General features: G+C 40.3%; 2 protein-coding genes across 2 annotated transcripts; both read right to left on the reverse strand.

Moving 5' to 3' along the window:
- Positions 1–69: 69 nt before the first annotated feature.
- LOC131514225 (protocadherin beta-18-like) lies at positions 70–5,319 on the reverse strand. The gene has a single exon (XM_058733991.1). It carries the CDS (start codon positions 4,459–4,461, stop codon positions 2,074–2,076), a length of 2,388 nt encoding a protein of 795 aa, XP_058589974.1. The 5' UTR covers positions 4,462–5,319; the 3' UTR covers positions 70–2,073.
- Positions 5,320–12,546: 7,227 nt separating this feature from the next.
- LOC131514247 (protocadherin beta-14) lies at positions 12,547–21,934 on the reverse strand. Its single transcript, XM_058734031.1, has one exon. The coding sequence runs from the start codon at positions 15,506–15,508 to the stop codon at positions 13,112–13,114; it is 2,397 nt and encodes a 798-aa protein (XP_058590014.1). The 5' UTR covers positions 15,509–21,934; the 3' UTR covers positions 12,547–13,111.
- Positions 21,935–22,299: the final 365 nt, after the last annotated feature.

Raw genomic sequence — 22,299 nt, forward strand, 5'->3', positions numbered from 1 at the left:
TACTATCATGAAATCTGGTACACTAATATGTGGCTAACTGGGAAAACAGCATGGGCCAAGTGTAAAAACTGTCTTGCATATTAGTTTAATTCTATTAAGGTACAAATCACTCAAACTGACATTCTATTTTATAATGTTTTCCTCTACACAGCAAAACAAATTTGATTATGTAAATCTAAAATGTGGGAACATGCTGGTAACAATAAAAATCTGATAATTTTCCTCATAGAAAGATGTTGGTCATGCATCAAACTCTTTATTATGGAATCAACAGTCCAAGAAAATGTGCCCTTAATGTCCATGCACTTTAAAAAATATTAATAGGTAGATGCTGGTACCTGTATCAGTAAATTAATGGATCAAAATTAGTTTTTAATTCCCATTTGTCATCTCTCAGATAAATTTTCACATTATTTTCTCTTCTGAGAAGAACATTTTAAGCCCATATACTTGGTAGAAAGCTTGAAATTTTTTTCATGAAAGTTCTAGTAATAAACTAGAATCAATCAAATTACTACTAATGAAATCATGAATTACCCCATATTATTTATAAATGGGATTATTTATAGATCCTGAAGATTTTACATTAAATGATAAAATAATTCTGTTCACATTGAACTTAGTTATTTTTAAAAGAGATGCTAAGGAAGGTTTGATGTATAGATATCCAAACAATAACAAATTCAATGTTACTTTTTAAAACTAATCCTGAAGCACATTTAAACAAAGGAGGGATACCTGTTAACAAAATATTTCATAAAACATTTTATAACATCTTTAAGTTGAAAGATCTTATAAATTATTTACAAAATTGAGTTTTGTAACAAAACTCTCTAGTACAGATTAGTTATCTCTAAGCTTGTACATTTTTATCCCATTCATTGATTAAGATAATATTAAAAACCTGCAGTAAAAGACCAGAGTTTATGGTAGTCTAATTGAATACTCAAAATTGCATGTATCATTCAAAAGAGTTTGGTTTCAACAAATGCCTTCTCCCCAAGATGCGTTAAATAAAGGAGTTTTATTATTAGGGAACTGGAGTTTCACTGCAAATGTGAAGGACAATTAGACATTAGGGACTTAGGAACACTGGAATCAGGAACTAACATGCCTAGAATCAAATGGCTCTTAGTCTCTTCTGTTTCTTAGGCTTCTGCCTCCACCAGTCCCTTATTCCTTCTCATTTTCCTTCCAGTCCTCCTTTCTTTCTTCCCTCTCTACATGCCACTCTGTCCTGCCAGCTTACACAAGTATAACATGGCTACCTCAGCCCATACTTAATATTTATTTCCTAGTTACAAGCAATCAAGAAAAAAACAGATGAACTACATCATAAGTAGAAATTTAGAGGCTTGGAGAATGTGACTATGTCTACTTTAATCAGGAGTCTATTACTAGGCTAATCAAAAATGGCCAAGAGAGGTAAAGAAAAGTATAATAAACATCTCAACAGTGATTACCTCCCTTGGGAAGTCCCAGGAAGTTCTCAGACAAGAAGTGTGGGCTGGATATGTATCTTAATCCAAACAAGATTAAAATTTATTTTAATACATCTTCCAGCAATATATACAGTTCCAAAGTGTTTACAAAGAAAAATACCTAAATGCAGAAAAATTACTCAAATATTTGGTTGGAAAGATTGGCAAAATTGATTATGGTTTTTTAAAAAATCTAAATAAGATAACATCTCAGAAACCATGCATGGTTTTTATTTATATCATGCACTTTCCTCTATCAAACATATAAAAACAGTTTCAGTGAGAGGATTTACAGCTTAGACACCCAGAGAATATGACTGAACCCAGTGTACCATTAAGCTTGAAGGGCAAATGCTGTATATTTGAATAAATTACTTGAGGTTGCATTTTGGAAGAAAGTCTAAGCAAATCCTAGCTCTCTTAGTTTTTCCACAGTTAATATTTAAAAAGTAGATAGCAGAAAATTCATCAAAACTTCTGGAAACTCTTAAGTAAAATGAAGTTACCCAAAACAAAGAATTTTACATTACAATGAACATATTTTACAAAGAAATAGCACTCACTCTAAAAGTTCTGCAGAGTAATCAAATCCCTAAATGAACTCAAAGCCATTCAGAAAGGTGTGGCTTTCCTCCATTTTACCTTCTGGGGGAGAGACGTTGGGGATAGCGGGTTTAAGGAACTTGAATTCACTGATCCCCGATCCTCCCCGCAGACACACCTCATACTGGTAGCTCTGGGACAGCGTCCCCGCGCCGCTGACGTCCACCAAGTGGCCCGGAAAGTGGCCCTCGGGCCCCGAGCAGCGACCCGCAGACGCCGCCCGGCTCCGCCTGCACAGTCGCACCGCCACGAACACCAGCACCGAGAACAGGAAGAGCGACGACACGGACGCCAAGGCCACGACCAAGTAGACGGTGAGCGGGTCTGCCCGCGCCTCGGCCGCCGCCACCTCCGGGAGCGGCAGGTAGGGCTGCGAGAAGCCGTCCACCAGCAGCACGTGCAGCGTGACGCTGGCCGAGCGCGGCGGCTCGCCATTGTCCTTGACCAGCACCACCAGCCTGTGCTTGACGGCGTCGCGCTCGCTCAGCAGCCGGGCCGTGCGCACCTCGCCGTTGTGCGCCCACACGCCGAACAGCCCGGGCTCCGTGGCCTTGAGCAGCTGGTACGACAGCCAGGCGTTCTGGCCCGAGTCGCCGTCCACCGCCACCACCTTGGTCACCAGGTAGCCCGCCTCGGCCGCCCTGGGCACCAGCTCGGTGCAGGGCGCAGAGCCGTTCTGCGGCGGGTACAGCACGAAGGGCGCGTTGTCGTTGTCGTCCAGCACCAGCACGCGCACCCGCGCCTGGCTGCTGAGCGCGGGCGAGCCGCGGTCGGCCGCGCGCACGCCGAACTCGAACGCCTGCAGCGCCTCGTAATCCAGGGACCTGAGCGCGAACAGCTGCCCGTTGTCTGCGTTGATGGACACCACGGAGGCCAGGGGCAGCTGCGGGTCCGCGGGCGGCAGCAGCGAGTAGGTGACCTGGGCGTTGGCGCCCGAGTCCCTGTCCGTGGCGCTCACGCTGCCGATGTGCAGGGCGGGGCTGTTGTTCTCGCGGACGCGCAGGGTGTAGGTGGTTTGGCTGAAGGCGGGCGCGTTGTCGTTGACGTCGGAGACCGTCACGGTTATGTTGTGCTGCGTTTTCAGCCTGGGGGTCCCCAAGTCGGTGACGGTGATGGTGATGTTGTACTCGGCCTGGCTTTCTCTGTCCAGTGGGAGTCCTGCTACCAGAGTGTAGAAATTCTTGAAGGTAGGCTTCAGGAGAAAGGGGAGATCGTCCTGAATTGAGCACACCATCCTCCCGTTGTCCCCAGAATCTTGATCTCTTACACTGAAAATAGCGACCACCATCTCACGCGACGAATTTTCTGGTATGGGGCTGGTAAGAGATGTCATGACTATTTCTGGTGGGTTGTCATTCACATCCACAACCTGAACTAAAACTGCTGATTTTCCTGAAAGGCTACCACCATCTGTTGCCTGAATATTTATTGTAAATGACTGAATTAATTCAAAATCCAGAAGCGCTTTTAAGCGGATTTCACCAGAAATTGGATGGATTTCAAATGTTTTCCGTATGTCTCTGGAGACATGGGAAAATGAGTATGATAGTTCTCCATATATTCCCGCATCCAAATCCGTAGCAGACACCCTAATGACCAAGGAGTCCAGAGGGCTGTTTTCTGGTACCTGAACCTCATAGACAGACCTCTCAAACTCTGGAGCATTGTCATTGATATCGAAGACCAAAATACGAACAAGTGTAGTTCCAGACCTGGACGGGGACCCGCCATCCAAAGCTGTTACAATTAATGTAAACTCGGATTCCTTTTCTCGATCCAGAGATTGGTCCAGGAACAGCTCTGGGTATTTTTTTCCATCATCACTGTCTTGTAATTTAAGATGGAAATAAGGATTGGGGCTTAATGTGTAGTTTTGGACACCATTCTTTCCTACATCCAAGTCCTGGGCACTGTCCATTGGAAATGAGGCTCCTGGAGCAGTACCTTCTGAGATTTTCAGAAGTATATGTTTGTCTAGGAATGCAGGGGTATGATCATTTATGTCATTGACCCAAAGCTCAGCCCGAAAAAACTGTAAAGGATTTTCAAATAATACCTGGAAATGCAATATACATGGTTCTGTGAGATGGCAAAGTGCCTCCCGGTCCAGTTGTTCATTTAAGAGCAAGTTGCCAGTCTGCTGATCCAACTGTAAATATGGTTTATGGTCATCAAAGATGACTCTTGCCCCCCGTGCAACCAAGTCTTCAACACCCAAACCTGTATCTTTCACCACATTGGCTATAAAGGAGCCAATTTCCATTTCCTCTGATACAGAATAGCGCCAGGGCTCTGAACACACCAAAGACCCTCCCAGGAAAACAAAGAAAAGCAGCACTTGCCTTATCTGCTGAGGGCACCTCTCTCCTGACTCCATGGCTCCTTAGACAAACATCTCTCTGCAGAAATGTTTCAACTCAGTTGCAAACAGCTCCTAAATTGCTCCTCTCATCTATCAGCCTGGACCACTGGTAATCTGTGGGTTTGTAATCCTGCCACGAAGGTGTTGTTGGTTCCTTAGCTTTCTCTTGAAATCCTCTTTTCCCCCTTCCTGCTTCTCCTGTGCTCTCAGTTCCACTGACTAATGGAGACCAGAGCATTTGATGATACAGAAAAGTCCCCATCTTATCCTGCAGCGCCACCACGCGACTGCAGATTCTCAGGTTTTAAACAGTCAAGTAAGTGTGAGACAAAATATTAATTTATCTTCTGTATTGATTAATTTAAATTACACTTTCTCCTATATTCTTATTTTCTGAGTTGCATTCTTTGTGATATGCGATGCTATTACTATTCAGTCTTTAACAGAATAAACCACAATCTGTTAAGAGCTGGGTGAATACAAAAATCGTATGTAAGATATAGCCCCCAATTCAAGTAAGTTATGATCTCTCTTTGAAGACAATATATAAAATAACTACAAATAGTTAAGTGAATTCATGTAATTGATTTTGTAAGCAGAATGTTCCCAGGAAAATTGGAAAGGAAAGGGGAACCAGAGGCTTTAGTCTTTAGCTATCAGCAGAGTCTCTTAGAAAAGACAATAAGATCATGCATTTGTAACTGAACCTGATATATGCAAATAGTTGCTTTGGGGAGGCTGGGCATTTCAGGTTCGGTAAATGATACTATTTACTTAGGGATACTCTGTAGGAGACTTACCTGTCAGCAGTAGAAAGTAAATGCTCAACAGTAGTTAATAAAGTAAGATACGTCGAGTTTCTGACATTAAAAAGTTGAACAGGGGCGCCTGGGTGGCGCAGTCGGTTAAGCGTCCGACTTCAGCCAGGTCACGATCTCGCAGTCCGTGAGTTCGAGCCCCGCGTCAGGCTCTGGGCTGATGGCTCGGAGCCTGGAGCCTGTTTCCGATTCTGTGTCTCCCTCTCTCTCTGCCCCTCCCCCGTTCATGCTCTGTCTCTCTCTGTCCCAAAAATAAATAAAAAACGTTGAAAAAAAAATTTAAAAAGTTGAACAAACTAGATCCAGGTTTAGTTGTGGAAAATAAACCTATTTTGTAGACCCAGACCTTCCAGAGGCATAATTATAAATATTTTACTCATCCATTCATTACTTTGTCAAGCAAATATTTATTGAGCATATAATTTGTGCTAGGAATAGTAGTGAGTATTAGCGATACAGTGGTAAGCAGACAGACATAGTTCCTGTCCTGAAAGATGGAGGCAGAAAAGTGATTACACATTTAAAAATAGAACATAATGAATACCATGATAGCAAAAGTTCATATGCTATTGTTAACAACATAGATAAGGGTCATCTGACCAGAATTTGGAAATACAGGAAACACTTTCCTGGAACAAAAATTGGGGGTTAAGTAAAATTTCCAGACAATTTCAAAAAACACTTGTACAAATCTGAGATGACAGAACTGTTTTGGAATAACTAAAATAGGATCAATATGGCTGAGCCATAGATCAAGAGGAAAGAAATGAGAACTGAGACTGGAGAGATAAGCAAATATTTTGTAAGCCCTGCCAAGGCATTTGGACTCTACATCAGTGGAAATGCAATGTTTTAAAGGCTTTTAAATATAAAAGGAGAGGATATTAACCTCAACTAGAAATGCAATAATAAGATTGTATTAAAAAGATGACAAGGGACGCCTGGATGGCTCAGTCGGTTAAGCATCCAACTTCGGCTCAGGTAATGATCCCATGGTTCCGGAGTTTGAGCCCAGTGCAGAGCCTGCTTCGGATCTTCTGTCTCCCTCTCTGTCTGCCCCCTCCCTCTCTCAAAAATAAGCATTTTAAAAAATGATAACTTTACAGGATGTGTGACAGATTTAAACATGGAGGAGGTCTGATAAGAAAAAGTGAAGTAAATGTACCTTTTTTCAGGTTTAGGGAATGGAGTGAATGTCGGTGCTATTAACTGATAGAAAAAAACAGGAAGAGGAGAAGAAAGGAACAGGTATAGAGTTGGAGGTAATGTTTAGGTTTGAGGAAGGAAAAATTTTAATTTAAAACATGTTGAGTTTGAATTATCCATAGAGCATCCCATATAAATAGTTCTATAAATGATCTTACATTATATAAATAAAGTTGAGAAGAGACGTTTGAGGGGCAGAAGCTAATGTGGGGTTTATTGGTATAAATAATGATTGCAGCCCTTAAAGAATGTAAGCTGTACATTAGGAGTGTGCTTGATTTTGTGATTTCAGAGATGATGTAGCTCTGAGAGACTACCATCTCCAGAAAGTGACCATAATCTTAGGTGACTAAGACTAGACTAGAAGTGAATGTCACCAGAAAGGAAGAAGGCTAGAAGAGAGGTCAGACTCCTGGACTTGAAATTGTGGCAAGGAATGGACAGAGGAAAACTGTAAGAAGTTATATTTGAGAAATCAAATGTCTTTACGCCACCTCTCTCCTATGATCTTGTTTAATTTTTTAGTTTATTTTGAGAGAGAGAGAGAGTTCAGGCAGGAGAGGGGCAGAGAAAGAGTTAGAGATAGAATCCCAGGCAGTCTCCAGGACAGTGTGCGGAGTCCAGAGTCTAACTAGGGGCTTGAGGGTGGGTCTTGAATCCACAAGCCAGGATATCATGACCTGAGCTGAAATCAGTAGTCCCTCGGCCAACCGACTGAGCCACCCAGGTGCCCCCCCATCTTGTTTAATTTAAACCCAAACTGATCTCTCTCATTTGATTCTCTCATTTGATGACTCTTATGTGCAAAGACTGTTAAGGCAGGAAGATTTGCTAATCTCTTTCAGCATATTGAAGATATCTTACTTTTAGTTTTCAGTGCCACAGTTTAGAGATTGTCAACATGGAACATAGCTGTCTGTCTGTCATGTATTTAAAGATTACATGTCTTTTCCCTATGCGTTTTCATTTTTATATATTTTTTAATTTATGCAATCTCTCTATATTATATATAAATTTTTTACGTGGGCTCCACACCCAACGTGGGGCTTGAATTCACAACCCTAAGATTAAGAGTCATGTGCTCCACCAATGAACCAGCCAGACATCCCTACAATATTTTTCAAATATTGCTTCTGATCCTATCTTAAACCTTTTTAGTTTGTCCTATGTTTCTAACCATATCCTCCATATTTTTCATCTTCTGAACTCTCTGAGCTATATGCTAGATAAATTATATTCTGACCTATCTTTCACTTCTCAAATTATTCATCTGGTAATATCTACTTTCCTAATAAACCTTTTATCCAGTTTTGATTGAATTTAAATTTTGGTTATATATTTCAGATCTAGGATTTCTATTTGGTTCTTTAATAATCTGTCACATTTCTTATTCCCTATACATCTTCAAGTATAACCTTTAAGTGTTCAGTATATTATTAGATTATGTCTGCTAATCAAAATGTTTGAGGTATACTTCTGTGTTCTGTTTTTTTTCTGCTGGCTCTCACTCATGGTGTCATGTTTCCTTGTGTATGCAGTTATCTTTGTTCAAGTTAAGAATGGAAAACTTATTTATATGAATGTTTTTAGCCTTAGGATGAGCTTTCTTACATAGAAGGTCTGCTTTTGGTTCCATCAGGATCTGGAAGCACTACTTGTCAACAACCACTAACAAGTTCAGAGCTGAATTTCCACACAAGGACTTGCCCATTTCCAGTTTACTTTCATCTCAAAGGTATATCTCTTAGGGATCCATTTTTATTAATGCAGAGCTCTTCTATAAACTTCTCACTTTGTTATGCTTTGATTTCCTCCCTTATTATATAAACCATCAAAATAGGGGTTCACACTTTCCAGAACTCTATAGATTCCAGGGAAAAGGTAGTTTTTAGGTTCATTTATCTCCTTGGATTACCCTTAGACATTAATTGTGACCTGATAATATATTAGTGTCTTATTAGCTAATTTTTTTCAGTGGAAGCATTGGTCTACATAATCTATACCATCCTTATGAAAAATAAGTCTCAAGGATATTATTATGTCTCAAAGTTACAACTCTTAGCTTCCTAGAGTATGGGCAATTGACCTCAGGAAGATAGAGAAATAATATGCATTTTTTACCAACTTCAACTAATCAATACTAAATCAACTCTATAATGCTGTAGTCAATTAAAACAATCTCTTGGAAGATACAATCTCTGTCATTGACATTGGTATATCTCCCACTTCTGTATCCCTTATTCTGCTTTAAACACATCTTCTTTCCTGCATTTCTTATTTCTCTCCCTCCAATATGCTTATTTATATATTTATAAATATATAAGAAATTATTACATAGATAAGTATGGCACTGTGCCATAAATTTCAGTATCTTTCTTCCTTTCAAAATATCTTGGGGGTGGTGCCTCGGCTCAGTCAGTTAAGCGTCTGACTCTTGATTTTGGCACAGGTCATGATCTCATGGTTTATGAGATAAGCCCCACGTCAAGGCCTGCATTGGCAACTCAGAACCTGCTTGGGATTTTCTCTCTGCCCCTCCCTGACTCATGCTGCCTCTGTTTCTCTCAAAATAAATAAATAAAAATAAACTTTAAAGTATTTGGGATTTAGGGGTGCCTGGGTGGCTCATTCGGTTAAGCGTCCAACTTTAGCTCAAGTTATGATCTCGCAGTTCGTGGGTTCGAGCCCTGCATCAGGCTCTGTGCTGACAACTCAGAGCCTGGAAGCCTGTTTCAGATTCTGTGTTTCCCTCTCTCTCTGCCCCTCTCCCGCTCACGCTCTGTCTCTCTCTCTCTCTCTCAAAAATAAAATAAACACTAAAAAAACCTAATAAAATAAAAAATAAAATATCCTTCAGAAACCTTTTCCACATTTCATTTATCAGTTGTTTCACTGATGGATATGTAGGATTGACTCCTATTCTTGGGGATTGATTCCCAAGATGAACATTCTTATATATATCATTTGTGAAGCCGTGAAAGAAATTTTCTGGCTTATACCTCTTAAACTTATAACATTGTGTGTCAACTATACTTCAATGAAAAATGAAAGAATTTTCTGTCTTATTTACCCGAAGTAGAATTCCTGAATCAGAGGGTATATTCATTCTAAATTTCATTGAGTCCTATGAAAATCTCTCAAAGTGGGCTGTACATGTGATTTCCTGTTGTTCCACTTGATATTATGCAAATTTCTCATTTTTACGCATGCAATGGGTGTAAACTAGTGTCTTATTGTAGTATGTTTTTTCACCAACTAATGAGGTCAAGCATCATTTCAAGTTCTTTTCAGACTTAGGTTTCCCTTTTTAAAATTTCTTTTCCCTTTATCCTTTAAAAAATCTTATTGTCTCTCGACTTTTTGATTTTTGCTTATCTGCAACAATTATTTGAATAATCTGAATATTAATCCTTCTCAAGTAAACTGCTGCAAGTAGCTTCTACCTGTCTTTTATCTTGCCTATGCTGTCCTCTAGTTCTGAGATAGAAATATTTGTCAACTTTCATCTTTATTTTGTACTTTTAAAGCCTTGTTTAAGAAATTCAAACTAATAGTATGGTCATAAATATATTTTTACCTAGATTTATTACATTTTCTCAATTAAAATACTTTAAATTCACCTCTTAGATCCATATAAAGTTTATTCTTATATGGCATGAGATCAGGATTTTCTTTATATAGTGACCCAATTTTCCCAATAGCATTTTCTAAGTAATATGACTTGCTCCTACCTCCTAGTGATTTTAACACCTCCCCTATTACAACCAAGTTCTCTTAATCAAACTCAACATGGCCAAAAATAAATAATCCAGTTAAGGGGCGCCTGGGTGGCGCAGTCGGTTAAGCGTCCGACTTCAGCCAGGTCACGATCTCGCGGTCCGTGAGTTCGAGCCCCGCGTCAGGCTCTGGGCTGATGGCTCGGAGCCTGGAGCCTGTTTCCGATTCTGTGTCTCCCTCTCTCTCTGCCCCTCCCCCGTTCATGCTCTGTCTCTCTCTGTCCCAAAAATAAATAAAAAAAAAAAAACGTTGAAAAAAAAAATAATCCAGTTAAGAATTAGCAGAAGACATGAACAGACATTTCTCCAAATAAGACATACAAATAACTAAGACACATGAAAAGATGGTCAACATGACTCATCATCAGGGAAATACAAGTCAAAACTGCAATGAGATACTACCTCCCATCTGTCAGAATGGCTAAAATTAACAACTCAGGAAACAATAGAAGTTGGCAAGGATGGAGAGAAAAGGGAACCCTCTTACAATGTTGGTGGGAACATGACCTGGTACAGCTACTCTAGAAAATAGTGTGAGGGTTCCTCAGAAAATTAAATATAGAACTACCCTATAACTCAGAAATTGCACTGCTAGGTATTTCTCCAAAGGATACAAAACTACTGATCCAAAGGAACACATACACCCCAATGTTTATAGCAGCACTATGAACAATAGCCAAATTATGGAAAAAGCCCAAATGTCCATTGACTTATGAACGGATAAAGAAGATGTGCAATATTACACAACTATCAAAATAATAAAATCTTGCCATTTGCAAAGATGTGGATGGAGCTAGAGTGTATTATGCTAAGCAAAGTAAGTCAGTCACAGAAAGACAAATACTATGATTTCACTCACGTGGAATTTAAGAAACAAAAACTGATGAACATAGGGGAAGGGAAGGAAAAATAAAATAAGATAAAAACAGAGAGGGAGGCAAACCATAAAAGACTCTTAAATATAGAGAACAAACTGACGAAGGTTGCTGGAGGGGAGGTGGGTGAGGATAAGGGCTAAATGGGCAATGGGCATTAAGGAGGCCACTTGTTGGGATGAGTGTTGGGTAACAACATGTAAGTGATGAATCACTAAATTCTACTCCTGAAACCAATACTACAGTATATGTTAATTAACTTGAATTTAAATAAAAAATCTTGGAATTAAAAAAAAGAGACCAAGTTCTCATATAAAAGGATCTGACCCTGGATTCTATTCTCTTCTACTCTATCTGGTAGTCTACAAATTTGTTCCCACATTATTCAAATAGGTTATTCTGTTCTTATCTATTCTTATTAGTGTGTAAGAAGCATAAGATTTACTTCTTATGAGTCTGAGGGATTAAGAGGGCCCAAACATTGTTTTTCAAGATTTTACTGTTTAAATATCAATTTATATGAAATTCTCACAACTAGTAAATACCTGTTGCAACACAAAATAAGTAAAAATTTAATGAAGGAAAGAAAAAAATTCCTAAGGAAATTGGTATTTGTTTCACCCATTTCACAATGTCAAATTCCATTTTATTAGACCATCTAGTCTATAATATCTAATTTTAAGAGAGAAACTACAAAAATGTAAGGTACACTAGCTCTATATCCACATTGCATTATAGCTATGAAAATCTCTACCTATAATCTTCCATTAAACTGTCTACTCTATATTAGAGACATAATCTGTAATACCATGAGATATCTATAAACCATAAATACAGACACATTCCTTCTTTGTGGATATCTGAGAGAGACCACAAAGTATTAAAGATTTTTTATATTTACTCTTACAAATCAATAGAAAAGCGAACCTCATTCATTTAACAGTTTGAATTTTCATTTCAATTTCTTAAGAAGTTTCTATCTGTACTCTTCTGAAGGAGTTATTATCATACCCAGGATGATACCATGACCTACATTCTAGTTAAATCATAAACTATAAAAAATAAATTTAAACTAGCAAACATGGTATTTAAGAAAACAAAACAGTGACATCAAGGCCCACAGCATTATAAGGCTCCTTCCCCACAACAGCTTAACAAGAACAACAAAGGAAACTTACTTAAGAAATCAATAATTTTCAAATTTTTTTTTCAACGTTTTTTATTTCTTTTTGGATAGAGAGAGACAGAGCATGAACGGGGGAGGGGCAGAGAGAGAGGGAGACACAGAATCGGAAACAGGCTCCAGGCTCCGAGCCATCAGCCCAGAGCCTGACGCGGGGCTCGAACTCACGGACCGCGAGATCGTGACCTGGCTGAAGTCGGACGCTTAACCGACTGCGCCACCCAGGCGCCCCAAGAAATCAATAATTTTCAATGTGGTCACTTTTATTTTGTCATAAAGTGAATTCTTGAAAAACACTAAAAAAGCAAGCAAATAAGGTATCCTAGGCACTGAATATGGAGGAGTATCATTTTTTAAACTTTATGATGAAACTCTGCAAAGTGAATAGTGCAATAAAATCCAGTATGACTCCACCCAGATCCAACAGCACTTTTTATTTTTTCTTTATGATTTAATGTAATGTCTAGTAGTCAATCACATATATAGGGGCATTCACTCTTAATACATCAGTTTGTACCTCCAAATAATTAGTAACATTGTCTTGCAAAATAACACCATTACCAAAACAAAAAATTCTAATAACTGTTAATATAACATTTATGACCAAATAAGTGTAAAAAAACAGAAAACACAGATTATATTTCCATTTCATTATGACCACTAATAAAGATTTTCAAAGCAACTATAAGGAGAGCGCAAGAAGTGATAGTGCATGCAACTATAATACAGCCTAATATTCATTATAGACTGGCAAAAAGTATCCACAGATTGTCAAGAATAACAAAAGATTCAAAGTTTAAAGTAATTTTATCGAATGTTGAATCCAAAGCTATTCCTAAAGTTCTCATTTCCCCCTATATTCCTGCCAGTGTCAGGGACTGGAAGGCTGGGGATAATTGGCTTCAGAAATTTAAACTCATTGGTCCCCGAGTCTCCCGTCAGACACACCTCGTACTGGTAGCTCTGCGACAAGGTCCCCGTGCCGCTGACGTCCACCAGGTGGCCCGGAAAGTGGCCCTCGGGCCCCGAGCAGCAACCCGTAGACGCCGCCCGGCTCCGCCTGCACAGCCGCACCGCCACGAACACCAGCACCGAGAACAGGAAGAGCGACGACACGGACGCCAAGGCCACGACCAAGTAGACGGTGAGCGGGTCTGCCCGCGCCTCGGCCGCCGCCACCTCCGGGAGCGGCAGGTAGGGCTGCGAGAAGCCGTCCACCAGCAGCACGTGCAGCGTGACGCTGGCCGAGCGCGGCGGCTCGCCATTGTCCTTGACCAGCACCACCAGCCTGTGCTTGACGGCGTCGCGCTCGCTCAGCAGCCGGGCCGTGCGCACCTCGCCGTTGTGCGCCCACACGCCGAACAGCCCGGGCTCCGTGGCCTTGAGCAGCTGGTACGACAGCCAGGCGTTCTGGCCCGAGTCGCCGTCCACCGCCACCACCTTGGTCACCAGGTAGCCCGCCTCGGCCGCCCTGGGCACCAGCTCGGTGCAGGGCGCAGAGCCGTTCTGCGGCGGGTACAGCACGAAGGGCGCGTTGTCGTTGTCGTCCAGCACCAGCACGCGCACCCGCGCCTGGCTGCTGAGCGCGGGCGAGCCGCGGTCGGCCGCGCGCACGCCGAACTCGAACGCCTGCAGCGCCTCGTAATCCAGGGACCTGAGCGCGAACAGCTGCCCGTTGTCCGCGTTGATGGACACCAGGGAGGCCAGGGGCAGCTGCGGGTCCGCGGGCGGCAGCAGCGAGTAGGTGACCTGGGCGTTGGCGCCCGAGTCCCTGTCCGTGGCGCTCACGCTGCCGATGTGCAGGGCGGGGCTGTTGTTCTCGCGGACGCGCAGGGTGTAGGTGGTTTGGCTGAAGGCGGGCGCGTTGTCGTTGACGTCGGAGACCGTCACGGTTATGTTGTGCTGCGTTTTCAGCCTGGGGGTCCCCAAGTCGGTGACGGTGATGGTGATGTTGTACTCAGATCTTGTCTCTCTGTCCAGTGCTTTTTCCGAAACTAGAGTGAAAAAGTTCTTGAAGGTTGGTTTCAGAAAAAAAGGCAGCTCGTCTTGAATAGAGCAAACCATCCTCCCATTATCCCCAGCGTCTTGGTCTCGGACGCTGAAAAGAGCAACTAGAGTCTCTGAGGCGTTCTCTGGAATTGTCTTTGTAAATGATGAAATGGTCACTTCTGGTGGATTATCATTTATATCTACTACTTTAACCAGAAGACTGCATTCTTCTGAAAGACCCCCACCATCTGTTGCCTGAATATTTATAGTGTAGAACTGTATTACTTCAAAATCCAGGCATGATCTCAAATGAACCTCCCCAGATATTGGATTAATTTCAAATGTTTTACGAATATCTTCTGATGCATGCAAAAATGTGTATGATATTTTCCCATAATTTCCTGAATCCATATCCTTAGCAGAAATGGTGATAATCCAGGAGCCAGCAGGTGTGTCCTCCAGGACATGTACTTCATAGAGCCTCTGAGCAAACTCAGGGGCATTGTCATTGATGTCCAAGACCTTGATGAGAACCAAAGTTGTTCCAGTCCTGGGTGGAGATCCACCATCCAGTGCTATGAGTGTTAATGTGAGCTCAGGCTCCTCCTCATGATCTAATGCTCTGTCCAGGACCAGTTCTGGGTATATCTTTCCATCACCACTGTCTCGAATTTTAATGTAGAAATGAGAATTAGGGCTAAGTGTGTAGTTTTGGAGACTGTTGGTTCCTACATCCAAATCTTGGGCACTCTCCATTAGGAATGTGGTTCCACTGCTGGTACTTTCTGATATTTTAATAAGTATTTCCTTGTCCAGAAACATAGGGGAGTGATCATTTATGTCTTTGACATGCAGCTCACCCCGAAAAAACTCTAAAGGATTTTCCAATACCATCTGAAAATGTAGCACACACGGCTCGGTGAAGCCACAGAGCTCTTCTCGGTCCAGTTTCTCATTTAGGAGCAAATCCCCCGTCAATAAATCAAGTTGTAAGTGCTTTTCATTATCATCAGACACTACCCGGGCCTCGCGTGAGGACAGCTCCTCCACCCCAAGCCCTAGATCCCTTGCAAGATTTGCCACAAAAGAACCAACTTCTGTTTCCTCTGCCACTGAATATCCCACCGATTCAGGACCCGCCTGAGATAATCCCAGCAAAACAAAGAGAATCAGGACTTGCCTTTTCTGCAGAGCGAGCACCCCTTTGATCTCCATGGCTCCTTCCAGCAACCTCTTTTGTAGAAAAATTTAAGTTCAGCCCTAATTTTGGAAGCTGAAGCTGAATTTTAAAAAATAAGACCCCCCCCACCCCCACCCCCGGAGAGTATATAGTCCTCCAGCAGCTTTAGTAGATGAAGCTCCTTTACTCCCTCTCTTCTCAGTGGCTTGGATGTTCTCTGTTCCCTGAATAATGGAGCCCACAGTGTAGTCCATGCACTGATTTCATCTTATCCTACAGCGCCACCATGTGTTTCCATGAATTTTAAAAAAAATTTTGTTTTCTTTGAACAAATAATTCATGAATACCTCTGGAGTATTTTAAAGCAAATCCCAGACATCATATATCTTTACCTCTAAATACTTCACCAAGTGTCTCTAATAGATAAAGGCTTTAAAATATAAATACAATACCACTATTAAAACCAGCAAATTTAGCAATAATTCCTTGATATACTTTATACTCAGTCTGTGTTTGGTATTCCTCATTTTTCTCCAAACTGTTTTTTACTGTTGGTTTGTTTGAATCACGATCCAAACAAAGTCTATACAGGGCATTTAATTAGTGCTGTTTTGAATGCTGACAAGAAGACTCTATTAAAATGTCTTGAACTGAAGGGAGGTTGGGAAGAAAGATGTCCTGAATTGAAGAAATAATATTTTATTTAGGCCATTTCTTGAGAATTTCAAATATATTATCTCCTTTGCTCTTGTAAATACTTTTGAATTCAGTTAACTATAGTTAGTAATGTCATTACCTTTTTCTCACATATTTTAAAAATATACATGTGGGGGCACCTGGGCTCACACAGTTAAGCCTCCAGCTCTTGATTTCAGCTCAGGTCATGATCTCACAGTTCGCAGGATCCAGCCCCCACATCGGGCTCTGCACTGACAGTGTAGAGCCTTCTCAGGATTCTTCCTCTCCCTCTCTCTCTGCCCCTCCCCTGCCTGTGCTCTGTTTCTCTTTCTCAAAATAAATAAATAAACATTTTAAAAAATTTAATTTACATGTAAGAAGGTGGCATAAATAAAATAGATTTAGTCCTTGTCTTTATGGAGTTCACTGGATGAAAATTTGGCAGACACATTATTAAAATATTTCACAATGTATTCATAGGTAAAGAGTAATACAGAAATACCTAGAAGGGCCATCTTGTACCTAGGAGGCAGCATAGCATATGAACATGGATTCTGGAACCAAAATATTTACATTTGAATCCTACTTCTACCATTCAATATCTTCAGTCTCAGACAAGTAATGTATCTCTGTTTCCTTACCTATAAAATAGGGGTGATAATGGTATTTACCTCCTAGGATTATTATAGTAGGAATCAAATGAATTAATATTTACAAAATTGCTAGTAAGTGCTAGTTAAGTACCTACTAAAAAATAAAATCTAGCCCAGATTTTTGAACATCAGTGAAAGCTTTCCTAAGGTAGTAAACTATAAGTTGTGATCTGAAGGAGCTAGCCAGGAGAAGGAGTGTTTCCGGCAGACCTTTTGAAGAACAGAAAGAAGTTAAATATGCCTTGAACTTTAAACCATAGAAGGGGATAATTTAAAAATGAGACTGGGGGGAGCACTGGGTGTTGTATGTAAGCGATGAATCATGGGAATCTACCCCCCAACCCCCGCAAACCAAGAGCACACTGTATACACTGTTTGTTAGCCAACTTGATAATAAATTATATTTAAAATATAAAGGAAACTGATACTAAATGTTTTTGTTCCCCCAAATTCACATGTTTAAACCTAATCCCCAGTATGATGTTATTTGGAGAGGTAAGGCCATTGGGAGGTGATTTGGTCATTAGGTTGGAGCTCTCATGAGTGGGATTAGTGACCGTATAAAAGAGATCCTAGAGAGCTCCCTTGTGAAGACACAGCAAGAAGAGAACCACTAGGAAGTGGACTCACCAGACAGAATCTGCTTACACCCTGACCTTGGACTTCCCAGCATCCATAACTGTGAGAAATAAATGTTTGTTGTTTAAAAAAAAAAGGGAGACTGGCAGGGGTGGGGGGAGTGGGGTGAGGACACAAGTTACTATATAGGATATAGCATGAATTTAAAATTTTATCCTATGGAAAATGTACACATCTACACAATGTAGAGTTTTAAACATTTGATTAACATGATTGCATCTGCATTTTTGAAAAATCAGTTTGAAGGAAGTATAGAGAATCAATTTCAGGAGGAATGACTGGAATCAGAGACACGAGTTAGGAGATGGTGGCAGCCTGTTTAAGAGTAATGCTGGTGTGGATGGAGAGAAGAAGGGTGCTTAGAAAGATACTTAGGATCTGGTCACTGATAGGTTGCATGTGGAGAAAAAAAAGGAAAGAATCAAGGATGATTAACACACTTCTGGACTTGGCAACTGGATGGTTAGTTGTGTCATTCCCTAAGACAGAGAACACTGAAGAACAAAAGACTGAAGTGGAAAAAGCTGAAGTCAATTTTGTACATGCTGATACTAACATGAATGCCTTGGAAGATATGTGTAAGTGTTCGCACATGCATGTCCCTATGTGGAGCTGTATGTAATTATATATAGAATATAAACTGGGGTAGATATGGACTTTGGGTTTCACCAGCATGTATATGGTGATTGAAACCATGAGAATTCTAAGATAATCAAGCAAAAGTATGTCAGGTAACAACAGAAGAGGCAAAAGTCTGAAAAAAACACCTTCATTAGAAGAGAGAGGAAATAAAGTATCTTTTAAAAGACAAAGACAGCTCAGAGTCGAGAATCATGAAACCAAAAGCAAATAGCATTTCAAGGATATGAGGAAGATCAATAGTAGCAAATGCTTCAGTAAACTCAAGAAAAATGAATGTTGAAATGATTCCTTGTATTAAGAAGATGGTCATTGTGGAGGATTCTAATAGATGTCTGCCAAAACCTGTTCCCTTTATAGAACAGGGAACCTGTTCCCTGTACCCAGGCACATTGGCTATTCATAGATGCCAGTCCCAGTCTCCCTTGTAGTTAGGCATGGCCAATTGAATTAAGTTCTCACTAACATTGTGAATAGAATTTTTGTTTGCCACTCCTAGGTCTAGAATAGAAGACATCTAGATGTGTTTCTTCCCTCCCAGCCAGCTAGAACCTAGATGTGGCAGTGACTCAGCTACAGTCATGCAGATTATGACATTGCAGTAGGAAATGTAGGAGCAATTACTTGGAACAAAGGACTGTAAAGAGCAAAGCTGCCTCGTATACCTATTCATTTACACTTGAACTGTTTTAAGGAGATACACACTTTTACAAGCCACTATGTAATTGTACTGCTTTGTTCAGCAATATAACCTTATCTAACTTGTACAGAAATCTTCAACCACTTTTACAGTAGCGGTTTAGAATGGTCACAATGAAAATCAGATTGCACTTGGTTGAAAAGAGAGAAGGATAAGGAAGTAAAGATGACAATCCTTTCAAATTTAGCTCCAAAGAAAAAAAATTGATAGTCTCTGGAGGAGTCTTGAGACTCAGTAGGGTTTTTTTTAAACCTAGGGAAATTTGAACTTATTTAAAATGCTTATTTGTAGTATTCAATAGAGAGGGAGAAAAGAGAAGACTTAATCAAAGTGAAGCCCCTAGAAGGTGGTTAAAGATAGGATCCAGAAAACAAATGAAGGGATTGGACTTGGGTAGAAGGTCATTATAAGTACCAATGCTATCCAGTGTGTAGGTTTGGGGCCAGAAATTTAAGAGAATTCCTATCTGATAGATTCTATTTTCTTGGCAAGGTATTAAGCAAGTTATCTGCTGAAAGGGGTGGGTAAGTAAGTAGTAGAGAGAGAAATTTAAAGTAAGATAACTAGGTTTGAAGTAGTTGTTATGAAGAATAGAAGAGAAAACTGATTAGGAAAATATAAAATGATTTCTTGGTCTTGAAAGCCCAATTAAGTAGATGTGATAAAATTAGTGTGATAGTAGTGATAATTCTCTAACTTTCCACTTAGAGAGTGCAGCATCCCTGACATGACAGAAGAGGAAGGGGACAATTATATTCATCTGGAGTGGATTTTCATCAGGTGATTTTTGTGAAGGAAAATTGAACAAGGGAATAGAGAATATGGGCATGAGGATGATTAGAAGTGGTAGACCAGGGAATCAGCTGAACAGGAGAGAAATTAGAACATGAAGGGAGTTAATATATAGTAAAAGCATCGTGGAATAAAGATTCTAATAAGGTAAAGACAAGATGTGACAGGAATAGCAGAATGAGAGGGTTAAAGACATAGTGGATTATATTCTGAGAGATATCTGAAATTTTTATTTCATATAAAGAACCAATTTGGGGTGGTAGAAAAGTACAGCACATGGCCAGGGCATAAGGATTGAGCCAGAGGAGAGGTGAATATCTAGGGATTGAAAAGCCATGTTGTTAGATTAACCAGTGGACCTGGGAGTGGTAGCAGGAATTGAGGTAGAAAGGAGATGAGCAGAACAAAGTGTTTGTAAGCTAAAATGTCTTTATGTCCTTTCTCATAGTGAATTCCAACGTAAATTTTTACTTGATTTTTATTGGTAACGATTTTCAGGGAAATCATCTCTGGGAGGCTGGGCCATCTCTCACATCTCCGTTTTGTAAGTGACCTTTTCCCCAGTGGACAATGTATAGTCCTTTGATATAAAATTGGCTGATCCAGTTTGAATTCTATGCATTGGCTTAAATTTAACTATAAATGAGTTATTTGATGCATAAGAACAAAATTTGTTTTTAGTTATACCTTTGAAGATAATTGGTTGGTTGCTTTTATCTGGGCATCTGAGCTCCTGAAGGCCTGGCCACTCTCCATTAGAGTCAGGAAACACATAGTTCTTTTTATAAATACACAAGTCCCAAGTCCTCCTGTTCAGATTTCTGGAAAAACTTGAAGCAAGAAAACCTAGTCTTTTTTTCTGCTCTTGCAACACATTAGATTTTCTGCCTGAGCTATTTGAAATTTTTTAATATACATTTATTTTTGAGAGAAAGAATGAGACAGAGCATGAGCAGAGGAGGGGCAGAGAGAGGAGACAAAGAATCTGAAGCAGGCTCCAGGCTCTGAACAAGCATTCGGCACAGAGTCTGATGTGGGGCTCAAACCCATGAACTGTGAGATCATGACCTGAGCCTAAGTCAGACACTTAACCGACTGAGCCACCCAAGCGACCCGTGCCTGAGCTATTTGAACTGCACTTTCCCCCTCCCATATTATAGATGACAGAAGGCCCATCTAACTTGGGACACAGGCTGCTAGAACCATTCTCATCACTGCTATTAATAGCATTATTGACATATCACTTACATACCAGAGAGTTTTCCCATTTAAAGTGTACAGTGCAATTGTTTTTAGTATATTTCCAGAGTTGTGCAATTATCACCACAGTCTAATCTCAGAACACCATGCCCTAAAAAGAAACCTGTTACCCTTTAGCCACTCTCCATCCTATACCCTCCCTCCAGCTGTAGGCAACCACTAATCTGCTTTCTGTCCCTATAGATTTGCCTGTTCATAACATATCATACGAATGGGATCATACAATATAGGATATTTTTAAAGTTTATTTATTTATGAGAGAAGGCACAATTTGGGGAGAGGAAGAGAGAGAAGGAGAGAGAATCCCAAGCAGGTTCCATGTTGTCAACACAGAGCCCAATGTGGGGTTCAAAAACAATGGGATCACGACTTGAGCTAAAGTCAGACACTTAACCAACTGAGCCACCCAGGTACCCCAAGAGAGGAGGTAATCTTAATACTTGACTTTGATTTATAAATTTTTTATGAATCTTTGTTCTCTATGTAAAGCAGCTTTCATTTAGAGGAGGAAAGAACTTGCTCCTAGTTCCACTTCTAAAAATAGGAAATTAGAATTTAATTAGCCTGCAGAAGAAACTTCTGTTCCCTCCATTTGTCTTGAATTCAAAGCATTATGAATCAGTTTATGCAGTTCAGAAGAACTGGTAGTGAAATTGTAGCTTTCAGAAAGTGTGAACATTATTTTGGATATGCTAGAGCAAGAGATTCTGCTTCCTGACATTAACTAATACCTAGCCCTGCTAATTGATAAGATAAAGTTTTTAAATTTATTAAAGAGGCAGTTTCTGGCACTGATTCTAGAGGTACTAGAGGTAACAGAACAATCATTTTCCTCACCCTCACCCATTTCATCCTTCCTGTGCCTACTCTCTCTCTCACACACTTCCTTTCCTCGATAGCCTCACTGATTTTGTTTCTCTACACTTTCCTTCCACAATGTATAGACTTTGGGCTTATTGATGAGATTCACTGGCAAACTCTTGCCCCAACAATGAAAGCTTTCTCTTCTGTAATGTAGTCACATTACTAAAGCCAAGAGTGGTTTGTTGGTGCCTGTGCTGCATTAGACAAAACTTTCTCTTACAATGTGTTCGGGAAAAAAAATGTTTTGAATTAGAACCTTAAAGGATTATCGTTTGATACTGCTCCCCAAATACTTACATATATCTCTGAGAAAAGTGGTTTTCACACTTTGGATTACAGTCCATTATTAGTAGGGTCATGAAATCACTTTAGTGGATCATAACCATGCTTGAAAATTAATGAGAATGGAATAATATGGGCAATTTCAGACTTCATAAAACATCTAATAATTATTTACAAAACATTTCTTTCTATTATGTTTGTATATTACATAATATATACAACATAACTTTTCTGTTGGCTCTCATTTTACGTTTAGAAATTAGTACCCAGGAGCACTGGCTGGCTCAGTCGGTAAAGTGTGCAACTCTTGATCTTGAGT

The sequence above is a fragment of the Neofelis nebulosa genome, chromosome 1 (assembly GCF_028018385.1).
Source record: "Neofelis nebulosa isolate mNeoNeb1 chromosome 1, mNeoNeb1.pri, whole genome shotgun sequence".
Classification (NCBI taxonomy): domain Eukaryota; kingdom Metazoa; phylum Chordata; class Mammalia; order Carnivora; family Felidae; genus Neofelis; species Neofelis nebulosa.